At 35.8% G+C, this 19197-nt stretch overlaps 2 protein-coding genes across 23 annotated transcripts in view; both read right to left on the bottom strand.

Moving 5' to 3' along the window:
* The window catches only part of LOC127836291 (cyclic AMP receptor-like protein A), a 32984-nt gene extending 25284 nt beyond the window's left edge, over positions 1 to 7700 (bottom strand). For both annotated transcript variants that reach the window (XM_052362796.1, XM_052362797.1), the window contains exons 1-3: positions 7601 to 7700; positions 6244 to 6296; positions 1775 to 1829 (exon numbers count right to left, since the gene is read on the bottom strand). In XM_052362796.1, coding sequence (XP_052218756.1) covers positions 1775 to 1829; positions 6244 to 6296; positions 7601 to 7651 — 159 coding nt within the window. In that variant the 5' untranslated portion in view covers positions 7652 to 7700. The remainder of the gene's footprint in view (positions 1 to 1774; positions 1830 to 6243; positions 6297 to 7600) is intronic.
* Positions 7701 to 9398: 1698 nt separating this feature from the next.
* The window catches only part of LOC127834379 (uncharacterized), a 44227-nt gene continuing 34428 nt past the window's right edge, over positions 9399 to 19197 (bottom strand). For all 21 annotated transcript variants that reach the window (XM_052360176.1, XM_052360191.1, XM_052360175.1 and 18 more), the window contains one exon: positions 9399 to 11973. In XM_052360176.1, coding sequence (XP_052216136.1) covers positions 9610 to 11952 — 2343 coding nt within the window. In that variant the 5' untranslated portion in view covers positions 11953 to 11973 and the 3' untranslated portion in view covers positions 9399 to 9609. The remainder of the gene's footprint in view (positions 11974 to 19197) is intronic.

Below are 19197 nucleotides of genomic sequence, written 5' to 3'. Positions count from 1 at the left end.
CTGTTAAGCAGTAAGTCTGAATATTAAAAGTACTTAAAAACACATAAATATTTTTTAATTTCTAGGCACATGATGTCTTTGAACTTAACTGAGATATCCTAAGAACAAATGTTCTAACCAAGTTTCATGAAGATTTGACTTGTGAGAAGACTATATGAGTGTTAACAAGCTTTTTCTTTAATTTGACTTTGTGACCAACTTTTAAAATCACATGACCCAGTTTCAAAGCTGATTTCTCATAAGGACAAGTAATCTGACATAGTTGTATGAAGACTTCTAGAGTGTTAACACTTTAGCCATAAATGAAAACTGCACCACACCCTGCACCACCATTTATAAACTTGGCTGAGGTATCATAAGGACAAATTTGTCAACCAAGTTTCAGGAAGGTTGGACAAAAATTGTGACTTGTATAGCAAACAAGTTACATAATTTGACTTAGTAACCATGTTTTTTTTACTGCACATGATTTGGTTTCGAACTCAGCTGAGATTTAAATGAGATAAATAATTTGACCAAGTTTCGTAAAACTTGTACAATAAATGTGGCCTATAGAGCATTAAAGAGGTTACACAATAGCCATGTAAAGAAAACTGTCCTGACCCCTGGCAATGTTTTTAAACTGGAACCATTGTCTAACTTTGCCAATATATCAGTTTAACAAATGTTCTTAATAAGCTTCTTGAACGTTGGGCTACAATTAAGACTGCTATAGTGTTTACAAGGTTTCCATATAGCCATAAAAAGAAAACTGCCATGTACCCTTGCAACCACGTTTTTCAACAAACCAGAACCATTTGTGAACTTGGCCAAGATATCAATAGAACAAATGTTTTGACCAAGTGATTGAACTAAAAATGTGACCCCTAGATCATTAGCAATGTTTCACTTAAGTCAAATAAAGAAAAGTGCCTCACCCCTTAGTGGTCATGTGTTTTAAAGAACTGACACCATTTTCAATCTGAGCTGAGTCATTATGTGAACAAATGCTCTCTTCAAAATGTGACCGATAAACAAGGTTTAATACTGCCCCACCCACCTAGTTACCATGTTTTTAAACCAATCGAACAAATTTTTGTATTCAGCCAAAACATCATGAGAACAAACATTCCGACCAAGTTTCGTGAAGATTTGACTAAAATGTGACTTTTAAAGTGTTAACAACCTTTTTCCTTCATTTGACCTAGTGACCTAGTTTTTCACCTCACATGACCCTTTTTCAAACTCAGGCATCATAGGGACAAATGTAAGTACCAAGTTTCATGATGATTGGAGAATAAAATTAATGTGGGTCTCTAGAGTGTTAGCAAGACAGACAAGCGGCGATCACAAAAATCAAGCATGATCACATTGAGTTCATGTGAGCTAAAAAGAATAAGCATTCCAGGCAACAGATTTTAAGTTACCTCATTTCTAGTAGCAGTATTCTACAAATTAAAATATAATTACAAAATTGTGTTGAAAAAACAGCATCATGCAAAAAACAGCTCAATAATTTGAGTTGCTATATAGCCGACACAGATCTTTAAAGTGTTCAATACAAATAATAAAAAACAACAACAGGAATTTATAACAAATGTCACGAGTAATAGAGAGGTGAGCAAAAAGACACATTCATAGATACTTTCCATGCATTTTGTAAATGTCTTGTTTTGTAAACCTGTATCATGCATGGGATGTTAAATTTAGGATAGAGGTAGTTGTATGCATGATTGATCAGGTGATGTCAATCAATAGCCTCGCGGGCAAATGTAAAACGCATTAGTAAACTTACTTGAGAAAAGGCCATGTATCTTTTGTACAACCAGATGACAAATATGCTGAATATACTGAAAGAAAAAAGGATGTACACTATTTTGATGTCATATATAATAATTATATTTTTTGAAATTTTAAAAACATTAAAATAGCAGTATATACCATTTGTATTAGTAATAAACATAAAATAATCATCAGTTACTGTACATATACATACATAGAATAGAGGTGAGTACTTTTACCAGATGGACTGTAGTTTTTTTGCATTTACTTATGCTTGTTTAGTAAGTTTGAGTATACATTATTATACACATTCTTGCCATACACCCCTTATTTATGCAGTTGAACTTTTGAATGACTATTTCCACTGTGTTGAAAAAGGCCATTGTCTTGACATTAAAAAAACTATGCTTGTTCAATAATTTGTCATAAAAGCAGCCATTCATGCTTTGCTTGGCCAAAACTTACCAGCACTAATTCCTAATTACAGCTACTTATGAAATATGCTAGCCAAACTGTTGTTGTTTACAACTTACCAGCCAGGTGACCGTTTCAATAAACATCGCAGTACCAATTTACCATACGATACATTCTTCAAAGATATATAATTGCTTAAGTCCTTATCATATGATTACAAATTTGCAGTAGTTAATTCATTACATTGGCATCTCAAGCACCGTTTATATTTGATAAGCATGGCGAGCTAGTTCGTCTACTTATTAAGATTACAAAATTCTCTTGTAAGTTAAAATTGTTGTATGATCTTTTATAAAACGGCCCCCGGATCTATTTATTGTGTGACGTTTTCATGCTACTGTGTATGACCTCAGTCATAGGGTTTATCATAAGTTTCAGATGGCATCTGACAAAAGCTGATTGCTTTTGTGTTTTCTTTCAAATTGGTACTAACGGTAATACATTGTGTATCACATGAATCGTGTTTAAGATAGTCAAGTTTGAAGTAGCTTCCAAAATGAGTTATTTAAATTAAATAGAGGCAAAGGCATTTTATCTTTAAAAGAACTTTTTTCACATTTTCAGTAAAAAAAAAGTTTATACATGTTGCATTCAATCTAAATTCAAATCCACTTGTTAATTGGAATTTGGATGCACAATCAAATAAGAACAGTGTCTGATGTGTGTACATCGTGTAACAAGTTGACAGATGTTACCTGCATCCGGATTTGACGTCAATAACATCAATTCTTCAAATAGAAATAGAATCATATCCAACATATCCCTTAACTGTATACTTCTGGAAAATGTTGGTGTTCAATAAATTCTTGAACACATTTATCGTCAATATTGGATAGAATTTGATTAAAAATGTTAGTGCTTTATGATGAGCATGCAGTACTGACTGAAATTACATCAAGTTTTCAGGTGTCCCTCCATGAGGTCAAATGACACAATATTTTTCAAGAAATATCTTGATTTTGACCAGAAAACTTCTAACATGTATGAATGATTCTGCATGTATCTTGAACTATAACTATCCTTTGTTTTGTTCCAATAAACATTAGTCAAAAGTATCGTTAAAGTACCTCTTCTCGAACCTCACCTCTTTTCGAACCCTTCATTTGTGTACATTTCATTTGCCTGCGCGCACAAATACTTCTTCGCCGTTTTTTTGTTATAAGTAATTTGTTTACACCGACTCACACGTAGTGGCAAATCAATGAAAATGTGTCAAAAACCTGAAGAATAAGTAGATTTATAATAAAACACGTAAAAAATCATAGTTTTCCTTAATGTTTTATACATTATGTAATGATTTTCATTAAAAAAACTTATGAAAACATGGTCTTATTTTCGTTCTCAACTTTGCTTGACAATTTAAACAATTCGGCTGCTGTTATAAGTCACGTGACCATGGTCAAATCAAGGGGCGAATTAATTTTTTATGGTGTACACTGAAGGGTTCAAAAGCAGGTTCTCGTTGTTTGAGCGGCATTGAAAGTTTACATGATATGGAGGTGCTGGAAACTTGCAAAAACTATGTTATCGAAAGAGGATTAACATAACAATTAAAGTTGCCAGCCATGTAGGAACAAGTTATTTATCAAAAAGGGTTCCTATTAATATGTTTCACTATTTTCAATCTTAATCTTCACTATATTTGACGTGTCAAAAATTAAGAGGTTCGAAAGATGGTTCGTCCATGATATATCGTTAAAGTACCTCTTCTCGAACCTCACCTCTTTTCGAACCCTTCATTTGTTTACCATTTATTCGCATGCGCGCATGCGCACTGCGTCACCGTTTTTTGTGTATAAGTTATTTGTTTACGACGACTGGTATGTAGCGGCAAATCAACGAAAATGCGTCAAAAACAGTTAGAGTAAGTAGAATAATCATAAAACACATAAATATCATCGTATTTCTTTATGCTTTTTACATGTACAAGGATTTTCCTTTAAAAAAACTATAAAAACATGGTCTAATTTTTGTTCTCAACTTTGCCTGACAATTTACACATTTTGGCTGCTGCAATAAGCCACGTGACTATGGTCTAAACATGTGACTACTTCATTTTTAATGGTGTACACTGAAGGCTTGAAAGCAGGTACTCGTTGTTTTGGCGGCATCACAAAAGGATTTACATAGCAATTAAAGTTGCCAGCCATGTAGAAACAAGTTAGTTATCAAATAGAGTACTAATTAATATGTTTCACTATTTCCAATATTATATTTGAGTCAAATTGACGTGTCAAAAATTAAGAGGTTCGAAAGATGGTTCGTCCATGATATACTGCAACACGGTTGACTCGCGGTACTTGAGGAATATTCACTTGTGTCTAGAAATGATCTTCATATATCCGGTAAATGATTTAAAGGACAATCATATTTAACTTAACTTTATTGGACAACTGCCTTTTATGGCGAAAATCCTTCAACATTAACTGCCGTAGAAACAAATCCAACACCACTGTCTGCCATTGTTGTTTATTTTTTCTCCCGGTAGATTCGTGGTAAATAGATTAAACAGCACCAATTTTAAATTAAACATGAATTATCAAAGCTCTGACATACCCTTCAGAGTAACAATCTATAAAGTAAATAACAATTTAAATATATGGAATTTAAGACATCAAATAAAATAAATAGCACAGTTATTTTCAGGCAACGTATTTTTTCGTTACAACAATTAAAAGAACTATAAAAATTCAAATCTTGTTAAAATCTGAGTTTTACGACATGTAATTGCCAAAAATCGATTCCAACATATAGCGAAAGATGTTTTCTGTCAGATTTGACAAGTAGGTCACGCAGGTTTGTTAATAAACAAAATCCAGAGGGCGCTAATGAAATACCGCGACTCAACCCGACCCGCGAGTTAACCAGGTTAGTGTATACAGGTTTTTTTTCCTTCTTTGTGACCCCCCGAAAAATGGCCCTTCGGATTTTTTTTCCCCCTCAGCAGGTAAATTTTCTCCCAGACTTCATTCCCCCCCCCCTCTCAATAAAAAAACAAGATGTGTTTGTGAAACACAATGTCCCCCTATATGATGTTTGACCTTGAAGGATGACCTTGTGAAGGATGACCTTGACCTTGACCTTTCACCACTCAAAATGTGCAGCTCCATGAGATACACATGCATGCCAAATATCAAGTTGCTATCTTCAATATATCAAAAGTATTCATAAAATAAGCGATTTGGGCCACATATATTTGACCTCTGACCTTAAAGGATGACCTTGACCTTGACCTTTTACCACTCAAAATGTGCAGCTCCATGAGATGCACATGCATGCCAAATATCAAGTTGCTATCTTCAATATTGCAAAAGTATTCATTAAATAAGCGATTTGGGCCACATATATTTGGCCTCTGACCTTGAAGGATGACCTTGACCTTGACCTTTCACCACTCAAAATGTGCAGCTCCATGAGATACACATGCATGCCAAATATCAAGTTGCTCTCTTCAATATTAAAAAAGTATTCATAAAATGAGTGATTTTGGCCACATATATTTGACCTCTGACCTTGAAGGATGAATTTGACCTTGACCTTTCACCATTCAAAATGTGCAGCTCTATAAGATACACATGCATGCCAAATATGAAGTTGCTATCTTCAATATAGCAAAAGTTATTGCAAAATGTTAAAGTTGGCGCAAACAGACAGACCAACAGACCAACAGACAGGGCAAAAACAATATGTCCCCCACTACTATAGGGGGGGACATAAAAAAGTCCTTTTTTTAAACTTTAAATACATAAGTTAACCTGATCCAGTGCAGACAATAGAACATACATTATTACATAATTAAATTATCTGTTGCCTTGAATTTGTTTTAAAAAAAAAGTAAAATATTTTAAATTGATTATTTAAGACTTTCCTTATTTTCCCCAAAATCCGGCGTTTCGTGTGTTTTTTCCCCAAAATACGGCATTTCACATGATTTTTTTCCCCTCTAAAAAGGCCAGGCCCTTTCCCCAAAATCAGATAAACAAGAATGTCAGCAACAACGATGATTACCATCCTATCAGTGATATTGCTGCAGATGTTCTTCTCACAGCAATCAGGTTGGTCTGAAACACACAAATATGACAGTTTGCTATTTGAATTCTAATTTTCCCTCAAAAAGCCATTACTGCTACATGACATCACAATTATTATCATACTGAAGTCACTTTTAAAATTTGTACTAATGAAAATAAGTTTTTTATCAAATCTTATATACACAGATTCAACAATCTAAGTAGTTTTTCATTCTACATGTACCTTGTAGTGAAAACTGGATAAGAGATCAATAAATAAAACATATATGACTGGTTGTTGGATGCTTTTGTTAATTTGCAATACAACTAAGAGATGCTGCAATTTAAATCATGGTAAATCTTGATAATGATAAATAAGTATAAATAGATACATATATAATGTACATATAATTGTATTTGTTGGACAGTATAAAGCAAAGGGAAAGTGTGATGGAGGTCTGGTAACACTTAAGTTTCCTCAAACTTGTGTTTTTGTAATGGGGGGATGGAGATTTAGTCACACTGATATACAGTATATTGGTGTACATGATATGAACATCCATTTTGAATGTGACAAAGATAAATGTTATGGATGTTAAATACGAATAAATACATTAAAATTGATTAATAACAAAATAATTGAAATGAAGTACAACTTAATTTATTATTTGTCTTATCAACTCAAATGCATTAAAACTATGTAGAATACAAACTTATTTAATTATTTACAATGTTTGGCTTTATATATATATTTATTCAAATGCATTTAAAACATTAAAGTATTACAAATAATTAATCTTAAAATACAATATTTTTTTAATTGAACAGAGGTGTACATCACGGGTATTTCTTAATACGACAATATTATTCACATCTTTACAATGCACGCTATATATTACTACTGTAACAACCTCAGTTACCCCACCTCACATGAATACAAAAAAATTGGTCTGGCATAATTGCAGTGTGATGAAACCTCCATAATTGTAGGGAAATACCCACAAATATCCAGACATTAAAGTTAACTTTAATGCATGAAGTCACAATGAATGATACAATTTATTTTATGTTAAATCGAGTCTAATTCTACAGATAGTAGTCTGCTTTTGTAACTGATAAATAATACAAGCCATAATGACAAAAAAATGGTTCTTTCGAAATTAACAATTACGAAATGACTCAAATCATGACAAATGCAGCCAGACTTGACTGGGAAGTGACATATAGTGACAATCATATACTGACATGAGATTGTTTTTTTATGAGTTATTAAAGAAACCTTTGGGATTGTAATAAACAATGTATGGATTATAACCATTATACATAAATTCGGATTATATACAAAAAATACTTACGCAGCGACTTGGGTTATCAGGAAATATTGGACACTCAGTGAAGTTTGACATTTCAGAATAACTGTCGGTCTCGGGTCGTTTCGCCCTTAATCCCGTTCGCCCTAGAGTATCGTGACGCGGGAGCCAAATATACTAACGGTTACACGCCACTACTAATAAATATTAAAATAACACCAGCCCATGTGCACTCGTTTTGCTTTTTTTTTTTCAAAAGGTTCATTTAAGTGAATCTGAATATAAATGTTTAGCTGTATTATATAATTTATGAGTTTTTCAAATGGCTTATTTTTAAATATCGCTGTCATCCTAAGTGTAAAATAATACCATATTAGCTATATATAATTGACCGTTTTTGCATAAAATTTGAAAATATTAAAAGGAAAATGACATATGAGACCGTGTTAAGCGCAGCTGTGGCTTTTTAAGAAATTAGGGGATAACTTAAGTATGACATTGTCATAAAGTACGATACACCGTCATTTTTTTCAGGTAAAGATTGAATACAGTCTCCATTCATTCATCCATGTTTACCCTTTAATTTGAATATGAGCTTTATCTTTGACATAGCGACTGAATTCTTGTGAGTGCTTCACCGCTTCAATAGGCTTGTAAATTATGTAAAGGTTCTAACATATACCGGTAACTATAGTTAGGCTTAACTGTGTTCTTTCTGTAGATGTATTTCAAAGTCCAGCAATGCTGGAGAATTAAACGTCAACGACAAAGTGGTTCGGGTTTGTTTCATATACATGATACGTGATCTTGAGCTGTAACTTTAATTTTGCGCTGGGCACTGAGACAGTGGTTTATCTAAACACGCTGCACGCAGTGTATACAGTCCGTTAAAACTGTTAAATCAAACTTTTCACAAATTTGACCATTTACCTTGATTTTCGACCTAGACCTTTTTATCTAAGGACCTGGTTAATACGCGCGACAATTCTTTATATCTTTCTCATCATCGCACCAAATGGTTTGAAAACCCATCCATGATACACCACGTTTTACTTTAAAATGACTGATGAAGACCAATTTTTTTTTTATTTGCATATGAACTTGAATGCGACCTTAGACATAGAGCCTTATTCATGCTTATCAGTTCCACCTAAGTGTTTGAAAATCCATTCATTGTGAACGAAGTCATGCTTCGCCGAAATATTTTCCTCCGTATGAACACCCGTTAACCCGACAGCCCCAACTCTCACGACAGCACGACTGTACAGTGTTTGCTTGTTGTTGTCTTTCAACAAATGGTGTCATAGTCATTGAAGTTGAGAAATTTTCAGACATTTATTAATACGGAAAACTGTGCATATTAACGGTCCAATTTACACAAAAATATACGGTGGCACAGATGTTGCATGTGCATGTTTTATTTATCTCAGTAACATGACTTATTAACTCTTTATACTTCTAACATCTTCGTCCCAGTGACTTAAATGTACATGTTGTAGGTCGTGTGAATGAGAAAACTTTCAGTCAGCCAGTTGTGCACATGTTAACGACATAGCTGATTCGTCGGAACGTCATGAAAAGTCGCGGTAACGACATGTCTGACTCGTGCATGCGGCATGCACTTCGAAAGTAAGACTAGGAGATTTTATAAGGCTTCAATATTAAAGTTAATGCAATTGCTTTATGATTCTAATTTGCTTTTACATCAAAGAACACTGCCATGATAACGACCATTAAATACAAACATTATCTGCAATTCAAAAATTAAACGGACAATAAAATTAATAGTTTATTTTTAATAACAATAAGTGCATGTGTATATATATATACTGATGTGTGTTTTATAAATATGATAAATATAAAATCAATATGTGGACGTTATTTATATTTTCTAAGTATCTTAATCTCCCTTCGAAGCATTACCGGTACACAACGGATGTAAACAGTATTACGGTGTGTGTTGATGCACACGAAGTCAAAGCTGCTCACAGCTAGTATGAGTTCAAAGATAGTTATTTACATATAACAATATATCAACACGAATTTTTCTGATGTTAAGCAAGATTATACACTTTCACGTAGTCTTGGTCGCCCTGGGTGACGAGGAGTTTCTTTTCTCGCGCGTTGTACGCGACAGCACGAGGGTACGAAATGTTATCGCCCGTCACAAGCACTTTGACGCGCTCGCCACTCGGTGACACCACATGAACGCTGTTCGAATTGGCTCCGCAAACGTAAATATTGCCCTCCGTGTCAATAGCCAACCCAGCGGCGTTCCCCAAGTCCATTGCGGAATAAGCGAAATTCAGTTCACCAGTTTCCTTTAGGATTACAACACAGCCAAGTCGCTCATCCGAGACGTAAATCTGTTCCGCTTTTGGCGTGCATGTAACGTAAACGGGTTTCGAAAACAGCGGAAACCCGTCGTCGTCTACGCAAACGTAGGTAAGTTCCTTGCCCGTGGTGGACAGAACCTTTAAGTTTGGCGGATCACCGTCATACGTCACCGTGAGGATTTTGCCGTCCGCGTAGCAAACTCCGAAACACGGCTCGTCAGTTGATATCGTTCGAATGGGAACCAGGCTGCTGCCTTCGACGGCTACAAACTGGATCCTGCACTCAGCTGGTAGCGATACGGCCACCTCCCTGTCGGACGTTCCCGTCACATCCCATGGTTTTGAAGACAACGCCAGCTGCATCACAGGGCTAAAACTACTCGTAAATAATTTCAACTTCCGGTTTGTCCTGTCCGCCAGTAGTATATGGCCGTCTGCAAGAAAAAGCGCCCCCGTTAACCAGCAATCTTGATCATCGTCTTCAAAGCGAGCGCAGAACTCTCCAATTTCGTTGGCATTTCGTCCAGACAACGTATACATTGGCTTGACGGCCTTTGCTTTCGTACTAAAACTCTGCAGCCCCAGTGTCGCCGCAAGTTTGGGCGGCGCAGGAAGATTAGTCGGGGTCGTATTGACGTCAATGCGCCCAAACTGGTTGAGTCTCTTCATGACCTGTTGCAAGGAGTTGTCTAGTGCGATGTCATAGTCGACCACTCGCAAACGGGAGCAGAGGATGTTTATACTCTCCTCGTAGTATTCGCATTCGGCCTTGACCTTTTCAATCGTGGCGATGATCTGCGAATTGGAACCGTGCTGGTCGGCTATTTGTAGGTATCGGCGTGTGTTCACAATACCTGACTGTATATCCCGACACTTGCTGGCCTCCTGTTGTATTTTCATCGCCTGTTGTTTGTGCGTAGCATCCAGAATCGTTTTCAGGTCCTTTTCCATTTTCTCGAGCTGAGATACAATATGGCTCTTAACTTTCACGAACTCGTTCAACAGTTTTCCTTTCTTTGCGTCCAACCTTTTGACCAGTCCCGTTCTGTCTTTCAAGACGACATCCACATGGTCCCTGTACTTATCGAGGACTGTCTGTAAAGACGTGACTTCCCCGATATCGTGTGCCTTCTGGACAACATCTGCGACAGAGGCCGTCTTCTCGCAGTGGCGGTGGCTGTCGGTAATGCACTGGGTACAACACAGCACGGCGTGACTCTGGCAGAACTTTTCGAGCAATTTCCCTTCGTGTGTCGAACAAAACTCTTCTTCAACTTTCAGCGAGTTTATCGCCTCTGCGAATTGTGCCGTGCTAAGGACCTTATGAGTGCGGCACGACCGAAGGCCCTTGTGCGTCAACGCGCAGGAGGCACACAGGGCATCGTGGCAGTTCTTGCAATACGATGTCACCTGGCTGGTTGTCTGGTTCCGCTTGCACGGATCGCATACTCGAGTACCGAGTTTCAGGGAATGTAAATCGACAAGGTCCGCCAACATATTGTTCTCTGGAAACAAGTCAGACCATTTATCAGGACTCGTCTTCGGGAGCTGTGGAGTTGTCGTGAACTTTTTGCAACAGGGACACGGAAATCCCTTGTCGCCCGTGGTATATTTTGTCCCAGTTGGCTGCAGCGCACCAGAGGCTTTTGTATTTTGCAAACCTCTATTGTTAGAGTCGCGCGTTTCGGTAGGCTTAGAAAGTAGGTTTGGGGGTTTATCTTCCTTTGCATGATTTTCCTGCGTCCCAGATGCAGAAATCTGCGGAGATTTGCTGCGCGGGCCTGGTTTTCCCTTTTCGCTACTTCCAGCTTTCAAAGTGCTCCCTTCTTTTTCAGAAGTTTGGGGAGAATGATCACCCGTAGTATTAGTCACCTTTGTTGGACTAGCGCGCGGGTCTTTCAACTTCCGGTCTGAATTTTGTCCGCCATTTTGGATGTGCGTGATGAGACAGTTCTTGCAGAACGAATGAAGACACGGAAGTAAACGGGGATTCACGAAATGCTTCGAACACATTGGGCACTTTATTGAATCCTCGTCGAACTTATATGCCGGTTGCTGCATTCTCACTGTTCACCTCTTATACTGAAATAAAATATAGTTATCCGTAAAAACAAAGCCCAATATCAACATGGATGATATTCAGTTTACATTCAACTCTCGGTTTCGATCGTTGCAAAACGGAGCGCAACATCCTAATAATGTTTCAATATTGAGATTTCGTAAGTTTTTTATTCGGACCAACTGGTTTAAAAATATTCTTCACATTTTATTGAAAATGAGCAAATGTGAAAACACTTGGTAAGACAGAAATGGCAAAAAATAATCCGGTGAATTGCCTTATTCCGCCATCTCATTCAAATAAGCAGTTCAAACACGGCGGTTATGGTTTTGTTGGTTCCGACCAATTCAGACGCTTTCATGAACAGCACTAACATTTGTTGTCTTAGTAAAACAATTATGTTAATATTGAATTAATTTGTTTGTGTTATTACCTAATTTTATTGATCCTATGGTTCTCTAGATGCAATATGTTACACGGGTGAGCTAAACAGAAACAAAGCGTATGCGCTATTTTGAGGTCCTGCGTTGTACCGGTGATAAAATACAATCATGTCAGTTGCAGAAGCACGCATGCATTTTTTTATAAATCACTTAATTAACCCATTTATACCTAGCGTCTAGAAAAAAGGCCTAGGCAAACAGCGTAGACCAAGATGAGATGCCGCATGATGCGGCGTCTCATTAGGGTCTGTGCTGTTTGCTTACATGCAGGAATTTCTGTAAGAAAAATTCTAAATATAGAAATAAATATACTAGACATCCCTAATTTTGGAAATAAATTGATCCAATTTAGAAGGATGGGAGAGTCCACTAGGCATAAATGGGTTAACATCACGGCGTTCAAGAATGCGCATTACTTGTTAAGTTTCTGAGCCCTCCGAATGAACTAGCTTTTGAACTAAGTGGAAAAAGCTCATCACGTTTCACAACCTTTTATAATACACAACGCTCTTTAAAAAAATACTTTAAAACTTACGTCAAAATTAAAATGTTTTTAACTCCACATAAAATAGTTTTTAAAAGAAGATTACAGGCACATATATTATTCTTTAAAAGTTTGAACTTTTAAAATATGGGTGGCGGATTTCGACACTTTTACACTCATTTTTAGAATATGTAGCCTTTACTTTTTATGATAATTTTCCGGTGCTAAATTATTGAACCTAACTTAAGATGCGTGTTTTTCTTTGCTTATCGTTTACCTGTCAAAAAATTATCTTCAAAGTACCTTCCAACTGTGGCTGATTTAGACACTGCACCATAAACTTGCATTCACGTTATCACAAACAACACATATACACGACACTGCTACATTAATTATGCAGTACATCTTCCCAAATCATTATTAGATTTTATTTAGTATACCGGTACCTATCACATTCAATCCGAAATGTGTGATCTAAACCTTTTATTAAAGTCGTATAAATAACCACATTCCGATCAGCACCGATAGATATTCGTTTAGAAACTGGATAATCAATCGATTTCAATTGAACGCTTTCAATGCATCCATTGAATCCTATTTAATATTATATACATTCTAAGTACAAAGCCGAAAAATGTGCTTTTTACTTCAATTGATAATAATGAGTGTATTCAAATTCATGAGGTGATCTATAAAAAAGGCGATTTGGTTTTAAATATACCGGTTGAACAGAGTGAATTATATCATGTCAAAAGTACGAACTTAGTCGTGTGGGCTGGGTAAAACTATTGAAGTCGGAAAACACGGTACCTTAAAGGGACCTAGCTTCTCACAGATTTTAGCATGTATTGAAGTTTGTCAGTAAATGCTTTATACTGATAATTGTTAACATTGGATCCAAAAAGCTCTAGTAAAAAACAAGAATGAAATTTAAGAAAGAAGAAAAAGTAACCCTCAACCACTGACCCCTGAAGAAAAAGTCAATCGCTTAAACCAATCTGCCATCCGTGCTCATAATATGATTATTGTATTTTATACTTTACATAAGCAATCCTCATAGTGTAACAAAATATGACGAAAATAACAGAACTCTCCAAATTATTCAATCGTTTCTCGTTGCATCGCTTTATATTTTTCAGTTTTTTTAAATCGTCAAAAGATGCATAAAATGAATATTTTAGAGCATGGTAAATGTTCAGTATTACTGTTTTCTCACAAATAATTACAAAGATATTTGCGAATCTGAAACATTTTTTTTATTTTGTCAATTTTCAAAACGTGAAAATGTCCCTTTAAACCGGATATGCCTGTTATATCCCTGCAAACATTGAGCCACAACCTACGAAAATGTCAAACCAACACGAAAACTGCAACCGCCACCACAAAATCGTCTACATCCGCCACGAACACGTCTATAATCACCATCCAAACTTCTCAAAAACCAACACGGACACTTCTGCAACCAAAACGGAGACATCAGTAATCACCATGAATTCTTGTAAAAACAACATTTTAATCTCTCCAACCATCACGGGAACTACAATAACCATGCACCACGGAAACTTGTCAATACACCCCTTAGAAGTCTACAACCATCACGGAAACATGTACAATCGCAAATTCGACGTGTCCAACTAAGATGGTAACATCTCAAACTACCGTGGCAACTTTGACAACCACCATGGAAACGGATACAATCACGATGACAAGGTCTACAACCACCATGGCACACCCTAAAACAAAAGTGAAAACTTTTACAACTTACACGTAGACATATGCAACCTAAAGAGAGAATCTAATATTTACACGGAAACTGCTCTAACCACCAAAGAAACGTATACAATTGGATAGTGATATTTAATAATGTTATTGGGGTTCCCATATTAAGGCAGGTTCATGAAAAAACAATATTGGCATTTTAAATAATTAGATAATATAAATATTTATATTGAAAAGTTATTTTTATATTATCATTTTAAATATATTCGATGAATTAGTACGTGCGGGTTCTATTTTGAGGCAATTATAGGGAACATATATATCAATATACGCCAATATGATATGTACGACAATGTCACACGCTATTTTTCCAAAATTCAAGTACGAGGTGATCGTGATGCAGTGTGTATGGTATCAGTCATACGACTGGGAGGTCATGGGTTCGATCACCTTTGTTAAATCGTTTATTAGATCTCCGCCAAAGATACCAAGTACATCTACACAGGAAACACGGGGCTTGTTAGCGGTTTAATAAGTTTCATGCTTTCAATGCAATCGACCTTAAAAAATAGGTTTAAACATAGGTGCTAGTATTCTTTAACTTAACACTTTGAGACTATACCACACATCAACTATATTATACCTTGTAAATCAAACCCGTCATGTTACACCGTTTCTATATTATACCTTGTAAATCAAACCCGTCATGTTACACCGTTTCTATATTATACCTTGTAAATCAAACCCGTCATGTTACACCGTTTACCCATATACTATTTTGTAGGTGCGAAAAGTCGATTTTGTGGCAAGTTGTAAGGAAGTACAATCACACTAAGCTTGCATGATATCTTGCGTTTCCTAAGTTTGCAAACACCACAAGTAACAGGGGGTAGATCGAACGCAAGTAACTTGTGTGGCGTTAGTGAGAAAAATATTAACTGGTATTCAAAATGGCGGCCAACGGCTGGGTTTACGATGTTTTCGTCTGAACTTTTGAAAGGTTACTACATCTACCATACTTATTCGACATTATTCTTACGCACAAGATGATCTACTGGTATCCATTAAACCTCGATATAAATCATATAGATGAAATATCAATATTGACTTTTTTGAAGACCTTATAAGCAAGTGCCAGATAGATTACGATTGACAAGGTTCATTGCATGTGCAATGTATGCATTAGAATTCGAAAATTAAACCCCATTTCCATACCTGGTGAAAACAGTAACCCCGCTTTCAGTTATTGGTGTTTAATAAGTGTATATGAAAACAAAGCTCATATTCACAAACGTTTAAGTCTAAATTATAGACACCGTCTTTAAAAAGAATCGAAATATCCTTGTATCCATAATTCGCTTGATAAAACACTCACTTTAAATAAACAGAGATTATCACAAACATAACTTTTTATTCATTTAACATGATGTGATATCTATAGAAAATTATTTTTTGAATTTGGAAAATCTAAGTCTGAGTCCATAATTTCGACTTAACACGTTTATAATTACAACTTCTGTCACTTTCATATGAATGCTGCATTCTGGTTGGATAATTTGTTCACGTGACTGGATTTTCATTTTCCGATGAACCCACTTCGTATGCAAATTTAAACATGACTATTCTTGACGCTACTTTCTGGTCATAAACAAGTTGCCAAAATGACGTTATGTTTGCGCGAAACTTAATGGCGTTGTTTTTTTATTGTTCAATAGCGAAATGACGTTATATTTTTTGCGCGAACTTCAACGATATCCCCAATTCACGGAGATGAAACCGAAACTGAAAATAGATTCATACGCTAGATTAAAAAGGACTTGTATGACCCTTACCACGATAGAATTTCAGCTTGAAGATCATTTTGTGTTGTAATTATAAGAATTAAATAGCATTTTTCTGCATTTTATCGGTGTATGAACTGTCAGGAAAAATACACCTAATTTATGCATAAACACCGTTGGCGCTTATGCAAATTAGGCGTAATTTTCCCGGCAGTTCATACAACGATGAAATGCAGAAAAATGCTATTCAATTCTTAAGTGAATACGGGCTAAGGCTAGTCTTTAACCCATTTATGCCTAGTGGACTCTCCCATCCTTCTTAATTGGATCAATTTATTTCCAATATAAGGGATGTCTAATATATTTATTTCTATATTTAGAATATTTCTAACAGAAATTCCTTTAAGCAAACAACGCAGAGACTGATGAGACGCCGCATCATGCGGCGTCTCATCTGGGTCTACGCTGTTTGCCAAGGCCTTTTTTTATAGACGCTAGGCATAAATGGGTTAAATGAGGACAATGTTTTGTTAGTTTTCTTAGGATACTTAGATCAAGTCAATAGCCCTTAAATCATTGTATGGCTCAAACGGTAGCATGAAAAGTGGATATAAATTATATATATATCTTGAACCATAAGCAAAGCTTTAATGTATTAATATTTGGATATGTGTGTGCAGTTACCATCAGATTTCTCAAAATTTAGCTTTCTTCGTTCAAAGATACGGTCGTTCATATTAAAGAAGACCACTTATAATTACTTTATAATGTCAGTCACTTATGGAAAAAGTCAAATGGTCGAGGAAAATGCAAATGTATTTATTTGGTTCATATAAAGACAAATCTATTGTCCATGAATATATCGTTTGTTCAAATTAAATCAAATATATTTGAAATGTTTGCCGTTTTTTGCAAATATCGTTATAACGTCCATGTCAATTACTTATTTGTATTCTGAGTTCACTTTAAGATTAATGTTTTCAAATTCCATGTTCTCATATACATGTAGTTACACATAATAACAAGATTAATTTTACCTCAATGTTTATCTATTATATTACTTTAAAATAAATTCTGGATTGGGTAGAATAAATGTATATCGTCAGTGTTTCGGCCGTTGTTTTTAAATTTATTTTTATAATATTATTTTATTTTTTGTGTGTCACCTAAGAAAAGGATTTACCAAGATGTTACGCTTTGCGCCGTTGAACCGTTATTAACGCGAAAATCATTGCTTGTTCCTAGTTTAAAAAGGGGTATGATAGGTGCTTGGTACGTAAATAATTTTATAATGATATAATTAACTCTGAGATAAAAACACATAACAGTGAAAAAGGTATATTATAAGACATTTGTGAAAGTGACGGTATCAAAGTAAATGTGCACAAATCACTTAAAGAAAGTTGTATTAAGTCGAAGCATTTTTTCACGTCGTGCAACCAGAAACAAATCTTAATACTTTACCAATTTACTTTCCAGGGGACGTTTTTGACGAATGGTACGGTACAAAACCAAGAGTCGACTAAGCGTGTACAAAAAAGGTCGAAATGAAATGTTGTACAATCTGATCGAATAAAACGCCTATTAAATCACCTGCAGCAAAACGACTATATGCGTTGTTAAAACACCAGTTGTGAATGCAAAAAAGGTAAACTATAAATGTACATCGAAAAATTAAAGCGGAAACGTTTCGTCTCGCCAAAACACCAAGCTGGCGATTGTTTTCTGAACTCCCTTTTGGCGCAGAAAAACAAATCAACATACATCACCGCAAGGACAATATATTACTAATGTTACAATAAAGAAATTACAATTCGATAAACATGAGAAAAATCAATACCATTATGTCAATGTAAATACGTGTTATGTAAAACTCGAAAATCAATATGTAGATATTAACATTGAAAGACGCAGGCGTCTTGTAGCAGAAGAGAAGTTTCCACCTAACGCTTATCATATAAATTCCATGTATTTGACTATACACTGAATTGGTACGATTGTTCGCATACCTTTGCCATGCGGTATTCCGAAGAAACAAAGGAGTTCTTGACCGGAGACCGATCACTTGAAGGACCGTTTACTAGAGATATGGGAGGATTTAACCATGAAGGAAGAGTCAAGGAACGCAACAGTGACTTGGGTTACTACGACCCCGAGGAGTCTGACATCAACCTACCGGTACCATCTGATTTCCAACTGCACGAATATCAACCTAAAGGTATATTGGTAAAGGTTAGGGTTGATCCAGGAATTCCAGAATAATATAAATGCACATGGAAGTGCAATGAAAGATTGTTCATTCACGTGATGTTTCATGGGAAAAAGTTCCGCAGTCAGCAGATGTCTATTTGCTAGACCAGCACGATCCTCCGAAATCGTCTGATATAACAACATCCATAGAAAACACATTGCAAACAGACCTAATTGAGTCGACGTTTGGAGCGAAAACCAACACAAATGAGCTTTCGGAAGCCTCTAAATTGGCAATTTACCACGGACCTACCAATGATACGAACACAGCAACCAAGATTGTTGGAAAATAAACAAGGTACACCTATTAAGGTAATTTCTCCAGACGGGGCGCTTCGATTCAATTATAAGAAAGTGTCCGTAGAAATTAAATGTTCTTGCCGTGTATTTTTTACCAACAAAAGGAAAGACACATTATCCAGTGTCTGCTTGAAACACACGTTCTACATGCTGATGCACTGATTTTGTTCAAGGAATCAACCACCGTGTTTCGCTTGAAGCCTTAACCTAATTTGGTCAAGTCAGTGATTGATGAAGTAATTGATGTTATGCGTGTCTATGAAACCAAAA

This window comes from Dreissena polymorpha, chromosome 6 (genome assembly GCF_020536995.1).
Source record: "Dreissena polymorpha isolate Duluth1 chromosome 6, UMN_Dpol_1.0, whole genome shotgun sequence".
In the NCBI taxonomy this organism is placed as follows: domain Eukaryota; kingdom Metazoa; phylum Mollusca; class Bivalvia; order Myida; family Dreissenidae; genus Dreissena; species Dreissena polymorpha.
The sequence above is the reverse complement of the archived record's forward strand: the minus strand, read 5'-3'. Positions and strand labels throughout refer to the sequence as shown.